Source organism: Phallusia mammillata, chromosome 4 (genome assembly GCF_965637545.1).
Source record: "Phallusia mammillata chromosome 4, kaPhaMamm4.hap1.1, whole genome shotgun sequence".
NCBI classification, from domain to species: domain Eukaryota; kingdom Metazoa; phylum Chordata; class Ascidiacea; order Phlebobranchia; family Ascidiidae; genus Phallusia; species Phallusia mammillata.
Window position 1 is genome coordinate 10,578,827 of NC_137255.1, and position 7,901 is coordinate 10,586,727.

The 7,901-nt window shown below is 34.3% G+C and overlaps 2 protein-coding genes across 2 annotated transcripts; both read right to left on the reverse strand.

Annotated features, from left to right (window-relative positions):
- Positions 1-3,340: 3,340 nt before the first annotated feature.
- Positions 3,341-5,967, reverse strand: LOC145224340 (uncharacterized). Its single transcript, XM_080090811.1, has 6 exons — positions 5,776-5,967; positions 5,480-5,652; positions 5,302-5,417; positions 5,134-5,234; positions 4,402-4,529; positions 3,341-4,207 (listed from the first exon to the last, which is right to left on the reverse strand). The coding sequence occupies exons 1-6, from the start codon at positions 5,965-5,967 to the stop codon at positions 4,105-4,107; spliced, it is 813 nt and encodes a 270-aa protein (XP_079946937.1). The 3' UTR covers positions 3,341-4,104.
- On the reverse strand, positions 5,943-7,403 carry LOC145224339 (regulation of nuclear pre-mRNA domain-containing protein 1B-like). Its single transcript, XM_080090810.1, has one exon. The coding sequence runs from the start codon at positions 7,361-7,363 to the stop codon at positions 6,332-6,334; it is 1,032 nt and encodes a 343-aa protein (XP_079946936.1). The 5' UTR covers positions 7,364-7,403; the 3' UTR covers positions 5,943-6,331.
- Positions 7,404-7,901: the final 498 nt, after the last annotated feature.

Consider the following 7,901-nt stretch of genomic DNA (forward strand, 5'->3'; position numbering starts at 1 on the left):
TGTTTCAGACACCTCATCGGAATATCAAACCGTTTTAGCAAAATTTTCTACATCCACTACTTCAAAATCGCTAAAAGTGGGATTTTTATAAAACAGAAAATCGTATTTTATCCTACTTTTTGTCGTGCAGCTGGAACGAATACAAAATCCAACGCTTTGGCAGCAATACCAGTCACAAAAACATAAAATCGAATCAAAGATGAACCAATCAGCAATAAGAGAACTTTTTCACGGGACTGCTTGGGGTACTTGCAACCAAATTTGCAAAGATGCGTTTGACAGGAGCCATGCAAAAAGGGGTAAGTGTAGGTCTGAGGTGCACATCCTTTTTAAATTTAACTTCCGCATCAAAGATTTTTATAACACCAAAGCACGACACGTGTGCCCATAGTTTTTGTTTGGACTCGTAACCAGTCGCCCTTAAGATGCTTAATTTCTGTGTTCAACGCTACAATGTGTGTAAAAATTATGTGTAGACGGAGCTTTCGGGGTGGGTATGTACTTCGCTACTGAATCTCAGTACGCAGAACCCTACTCGCTGCCAGACGCGCAAGGACACAAACAAATGATACTAGCTGAAGTTGTAACTGGGAAATACTGCAAGGGCAATAGCAAAACAGTCACTATTCCAATGCAAAATGACGGCTCACCCTTTGATAGCGTGGTTGATGACACTGGTAACCCGACTATATTTGTGGTGTTTCGTGATGCAAGCGCTTATCCCAAGTATATACTAACGTTTACTTAGTTTCTGTGTGCATCAAATTACGGGTTAAATGTCCGTGATGGTTACACTTTTGGCAAAACATCGGCTTCAATAATTTAGTTTGTATTTAGCCTGTCTATTTTGTGTGTTGCATCTTCATTTGTTCTTTACGAGTGTGCACAAAGTTCAATACTCTAGCCTTGTAAAATATTCTCGCCAAAAAGTTGTATAGAATTGTATAAATATAATTCGCTGTTGGGTATTGGATAAATTGAGTTTTGATTTTTTGCACTTTAGAATCTCCTAAATTATGGGCTTGTTTTGCCTTTTTGTTCTTTGATGAGGAAGATGTTAGCCCATAGTTCACTGGTTTTCAACCCACCGAAGTTCATAGTTTACTAGTTTTCAATCCAAATATTTGGTTGCTCTCTTTGGACCAAATCCACCCCAGTCAATTGAAAATATTGTGTCGTTTGACAAAAAACGTCAGTGCAAAAAAGGTTTCATAAACAAAAAGAACATTTTAATAAATCATACAAACTCCCAAAAAACACTGCATCGTTGCATGAATTTGAATTTAAGAAACATTCAAAGAGCAAGCAATAGAATTTGCGAGAGATGTGTGTCAACAAGTCAAAAAGCATTTTACGTGAAAATCAGAAAACTGTTGTTATCATTTTTGTTTGCAGTCAAAAAGATGTTCTCTTCCTAAAACAGTACAGATTTATATGGCGTAACAAAGCAAATAGACGAAAAAGTGGGAAAACCTGTTTTTAATCCATGATTCTGAAATCCTTGTCATGGCGTGATAAATGTTTTTTCCCTTTAGCTTGTAAAAATGCAAATAAAGTTCTGCTTTGTATGCATTGTGTTTGATATTAAGTACAATTTTCGTTACTCTCTTGCAGACCCTTCGTTACATAAATACATGTTACATAAAAAACATGTTTTATCTCATTTGTAGCACAATGGTTTGTTATTGTGGGGTCTTAGATCTTCACAAAGTAGGGTAAAAGTTACTCGTATAGCCTAAGGTTGGGAAAGGGAGAAATATACACACGTTTGATTATTTAAACAAAATTATCTTTATATCGTAAAGCAGTTACGCATTTTAAAATAAATCTAAACACCAAAATAAAAGTAGTTTACAATAAATACTGATCTTTCAATGGCAAAGAGACCGTTTTGAAAAAAATATGAAAAGGTTTGAGAACCACTGTCTTAGCCAAACGGTGTCTGGAATACAATGTCTTATTTAAAGAAGATTTTTATAACCAGAGATGAACACTATTATGTTAGCCGCACTGTTAACAGTGGTATAAGCGCTTTAGATGCCCAGCACTCAGTGAGTGTAGTTCCATATTTCCCGACAAAAATTAACAACAATACCAAGGATTTGCATGTACTGATTGGAAACGGTGAAATCGAACTTTCTGATGTTTGAATCTGATTTGCAAGAGGGACCAAGCAAAGAGCCAAAAAATCACACCCTCTCTTTGTAGTAAATGTGATTTCTTGTGAACCGACTTAAATCCTAAATGTCAATGTTTGGCTAATTGACCGATTTATAGTTGCATATCGTAGCATAGCCTACCTATCGGATTACATGTTTTGAAAGTGATCTTCTTGCAAGGTTTTTTGTCACAACCAAAAGTTTCACAAATACCAGTAGGATGCGACAATAAAAAGGGGGTTATGCATCGTTGCATGCGACATTAAAAGAGGGACGAATTGTAAAATAAATCGTACACAAGTGCCAGTCAAAACTGACAAAGTAAATGTACCCAACCAACCAAAGCATGTAGGAAGGATGACAGCAGCTGAAATTGAAAAAAGGCGATTGGTCAATTTGATTGCTCGTGACTGACATACGATACGAATCTAGTAGATGATCGAACAAGAAATGAACAGCAGAGAAAAAGAGATACAATTAACAGGTAAGGAAACATTACTTTTTCGTACGGCGGGGATCCAAATGCTCCAGTGTGGTTCGATTCTGTGTGGACTGTGTCGGATGTTGTAAGGTCAGTATTGAATAAGTGGTCCATTGCTGCGTTGACCAAATTGGCAATAACAGGGTGCTTACCAAACCAACACACAAATAGTAAATAAAAAATTACTTGCTAAGATCAACCATTACATTCTCACTTAATCCACCTGAAAAAACTAGGGCTATACTAACACTGATTACCAATACTAATTTAGTAATATTAGTTTTGAAATACCAAATAAAACAACCTATATATTTCAACCCACCAGAAATTATTACTTTGACAAAAAGAGTTGAAAAAATGCGACAGTTTACTAAAAAATTAAAAAAGCTAAACTGTAGGTCGTTACTCAATTTAATAACAAAATAGTCCTGATTCTCCAGCTATTATATAAGTTCTGCAACACAACCTAATGCTTTAAATATGTTTGATCGATACAACCACAGGTCAAGATATGCGTAAAACACCGGTCACATCTGTGGTAAAAATGAAAATTTTTACTGCTGCAAGTTAATCCGGGTCAACACTCAACACCAGGTCTTAGTTGCATAGTTGATTACGATAAATGTTACATTGTCATGTAGCATTAAATGCCGTTTTCAATACGCCGCAGAGAATCCGCGACAAAAGGTTCGAATCAAAACCGAATACTGGTAAATTTTATTTCGTAAATTATTTAAAATGTTGATTCCAGTCAGTTTTGACAAAATAATTTTAGGGAAGGAATTGGTTTTCAACGTATAAGGAGGTGCAAATAGACCCTTGAGTAGGTCAGTCTGCCGCAACGTTATTAAACAACGTCAATAACACGTTTGAAATGACGTCGAAAACGGTCGCAAACAAGTTAAATTTAACGTCAGTGACAAAAAATAATTTTAAGTCACACATGACGTTTGAAAGTGGTTGTATTGTAGTTTGTATAAAGAAGAACAAAAAGAACTACGCCAAATATAGTGCACAATATTTTCTCGTGACGTTAACAAAAGATGCACCAAGACATTGCTTGTTAACGTTTATTTGCAAAAACTTTGTGTTGGGGATGCTTTTTAAAAGCCCAGCTCATTCGCCTATTCGAGTACTTTTCAAATTTTGGCCTATGTGGTTAAATTATAGATTTACCACCATTCGTAAATACAAATAACTGGAGCTATAGTTCGAACTGCTTGGTTACATAACACACTGGCAATTCATGATTTGCACATTTTGTGTATGATTTTTTTACAGCAACAAAATAATTTTGAGATTGGCAACACACACAATTAGGTACATAAAGTAAAAAAGTTGTATATGACAATATTTGAAAATCAACTAGTACAATTAAATAAGTGCAAACATTGGTTGAAATGCAACACTGGAATTAGGTGTTATATGAAAAAAATATAGACTAAGTTGAATCAACACAAGTTGCTAATGCTTTTTAGAGTGCAAAAAGTAGTTGTTGCATTTTTCATAGGACATCAGGTTTCCAACATCAAATCGACCAGAAATGTTGTAAACAAACATTGCTGACCTGTTGCAGCAATGAGCTGAGTCAATATTTAAATATACATATACACACTTTTTTTTCTATTTTGACAGGAACAGACAGACAAAGTTAATGTATTTCAAACAAACAAAGTTAATATTTCTGTTTAGAAAATGAAAGATTACACTGACACTGATAATTTCATTAGTATGCTGCTCTTTTTGAGTAACTTTAAATACCTTGTATGAAGATACTTTAAAAAATGACCAGGAGCATCTTTTTCTTCTAAGGGCAGATGTGATTTTTCATCAAGAAACTTGGAAACCTGCGTCACAGCATGGCTTGATAACAAGTAGAAGCAGGGACACTACAAAAGAAAATGCAAGTTGTAAAACATGACTTCAGGGTAAGTGGTTTGTCCCAGCACACCTTTATTGACTAGTATATTCACAATTGTTTTTTACATTTAAAAAATCTGATAGAATGTACATACAAATAAGAACAAATGTCAAACATCCTTGACAAAATATATTAAGAATGGTACTTCAAAAAGAAAGTAATAGGTTCTTCAATTGCCAACACAAATCAACAAGTGCTATTCTATCTTCCAAATAAACATCAAATGCTGTTGGCTAAAATGGAATATACAGTGAAAAGGCGAAATAATAATGACATAATCAATAAACGGTTTGCAAACATATTTTTGACAATAACACTGTTGTTTAATTGAAAATAAACTGTTTTTACTTTTTCTGTTGTAAGACATAAGCACTGCATTCACGTTTTGAAAATGTTTTGTTTCTGTCAAATTATAAATATTATGCTAAAGCACCAACTAAAGTGGTATCCAACTGCCCGAAATTTCAGTGCACCAGTACTGTATATATATATATATTACAAAGTTAAACAGGACTGATTAAAATACTACAGCAAGTACAAATATATTCATAAATTTCCTTGATAATATTTACCGCATTTCTTGACGTGGTAGCTTGAGGTAGAGGTTTTTCCAAAAAGTTTATCACTTGTGTCTCATTGGGTAAAACTTCAAGAATCCCATGTTTAACTGTGTCTGTGGAAATGGAAACAATATAGTTGTCAGCTTTCAGTTTTGACAATTGCCAAAATTACAAACAAACCCTCATCAAGACATTTATACACAGGTACAAGGCTACTCGCTGGCAGTTTCTCGTTCATTTTGTGGAAGATGTCCACCATACTTTTCAAATAGAAATCCTCATAAAAAAGAGTATCTCTAAATAAAAATATGTATTTATGTGCAAAAATTTATTTGAAGCTTAAAGCAATAGTAGATACCCTGCCATGACCAACATATCACCATGAAGATCAAAATGTTGACATACAAAATCCAGGCATCCAACTGCTCCTAGTCTGCTGTGGTTATCTGTTGTGCCATCTGATACAATAGAAATAAATTCTGGCCATTCTTTGGCCCAGCACTTGAATTGTTCATAATATTTTGAATTTGTCTGAAAAATATAATACTTGTTAAATTAAGAATACCATTTTTTTCAAACATATACATTCCGAAAAAAACATTTAAACTAAAATCTGAGGAAAAATAAAACTTATACATTGAAAAAAAAACTTACCCCAACATAAACATGTTCAATAATCTCCACTTTCTTAAATATTCTTATCCAATAAGACAAAAGAGGAATCCCAGCAATTGGCAATAATGACTTGGGCAATCCTACCAAATGTGAATGCTTTTCAGATTCAACATGTTTTAAATCTTTTTCAAGCCTTGTTCCATACCCTGCAGCAAGTATGACAACCTTCATTACAGTTGTACAAGATGAATGTCAGAATCACTGCAACAGTGAGAATATTCTTAGAACAAAAGTTACAGTAGGTCCAAGCAAATTGCAAATTTAGTTATTATTTAGTAATGACGTTGCTCTTAAACAAAAAAAATACAAAAAATATGGAAAAGATACTACAAAATACAATTAAACAAAAACAGCAATGTGGATTTGCGTTTTAGTACATAATAACTCTACTGACATTTTGTTTATCTGTATATTATGACAAAATAAAATTTACATTTGTACAATTAAGCTGATATTACCTAACCCGTATCACTTTTGTCATGCAAAACAAGCAATAAGCCAACAAACATTTTTGCACATCACCCACTAATATCCATCAGTTAAAAAGGTCCCCTGCAGAAGGCAATGGTGCCAGTCCACCTGTAACACTAGGCAGCATAGTTAAATCTGGCAGATTTTGAATATGTGACTTCAGTTCTTTTCTGACTTCCGATACTTTAGACAACTTGTCTCTATAGTCAGCCAATTTTTGCTCCGATTCCTGCAGCAAACTTCTTTGTTGACGAACATAGTCTGCTAGCATTCTGGCAACTTGGCGTCGATCTTCAATTTCAGCCACCAATCGACCGTTATACTCTGCCAAGAGCATACATGCTTCATCTACAGTCTTTAATAGCTGGTCAGCAGTAGCTTGATCTGTTATTTTTTCAAGTCTTGATACATCCTGCACTTCAGAGGGCAAGCTTGCAATTTTTTCACGTATTACAGCATCACTAGAAGCAGCACTTTCAAGTTCAAGAAGAGATTTTGCCAGGTCCTCAGCTTCTGGGGGATCACGAGGTGATAAAGTCAAGTAATCATCATCTGCATTTTCGACAATTAATTCTTCTAGTCGACTCCGCTTTGGAACAATGTCTTTTTGAGTAGGAATTTCAGTCCCAGAAGAGCGCTTTGATACTGATGGTTTTGAAACTGTTGCAGGTTGTGTAGATTTTCCAAGCTTTGATTGATATATTTTGTTTATAGATTGTTTTATTTGATTTATATATTCCTTGTCATATATTTTGCGCTCAAACCATATATTTAGCATTCTTTCAATAGAATTTTTAGTTTTTTCATCGGCATGTTTCGAAACATGTGTGAAAGCAGTTATCAAAACTCCACCAAATGCTTTAGTAAATTCTGCTCCTTTTTTTCTGCTGTTTTGTATCACATCGTTTGCAAGATACAAGAATGTTAGCTTCTTCTTTATCTTGGCCTTGATTAGCTCTGTTTGCCATACCTGAACAATTATCTTTGCATGTTTTCTGTGGTGAATTACCCACAAGGAGAGTGTTTGAATACTTTGTTGGGTAGTGTTAAGTTCGCCAAGCTTTTTAATTAATGCACTTTCTGAAAATGTTGACATTATTATTCCTAAATCTACATAAGAAAGCAGGAAAAAAGAACAACATCACTACAACTTCCAACAGTTTGCAGAAAAAGTTAATTATAAGTTTTACTTGAATGCACATACACGATTATATACATGAAACAAAACAGCAATAGAAAAAGTTTCTAGCATCCTAATTTTGAACTACCATAGCAAGTTTTTTTACCTGGTTTTTTAAGAAGCTAATGTTTTTACCTGGTTTTTTAAGAAGCTAAATATGTCAGAAGCGATTTGAAACAAATAAAAAACTGAGAGGTGTTCACATACTACCAGGAATGTTGTCACATACCACTGGTTGGGAACCATTGATTTAAGTAAACTTATGAACCAACTCTGACCAAAACCAGTTTGTCAATTGCAGGAAAAATTGGTATGTCCTTGCAATCACAAATTGCACCATAAAAGGCCTTTCAAACCTGTAAAACTTTAAAGTGGAGTCTTGCGATTGCACAATTTTTTGTGGTAACATCTATATAGTTTCATAAAACTGCACAGCTGCTTACTCCTTTCTCAT

Coding starts and splice junctions, on each gene's coding strand:
- LOC145224339 (XM_080090810.1), bottom strand. CDS start 7,363: ATGTCAACATTTTCAGAAAGTGCATTAATTAAAAAGCTTGGCGAACTT.
- LOC145224340 (XM_080090811.1), bottom strand. CDS start 5,967: ATGAAGGTTGTCATACTTGCTGCAGGGTATGGAACAAGGCTTGAAAAA. Junction 4,530..5,133: donor CTACCACGTCAAGAAATGCG/GTAAATATTATC, acceptor TTTCTTTTGTAG/TGTCCCTGCTTCTACTTGTT. Junction 4,208..4,401: donor TTAAAGTATCTTCATACAAG/GTATTTAAAGTT, acceptor TTGCTGCAACAG/GTCAGCAATGTTTGTTTACA.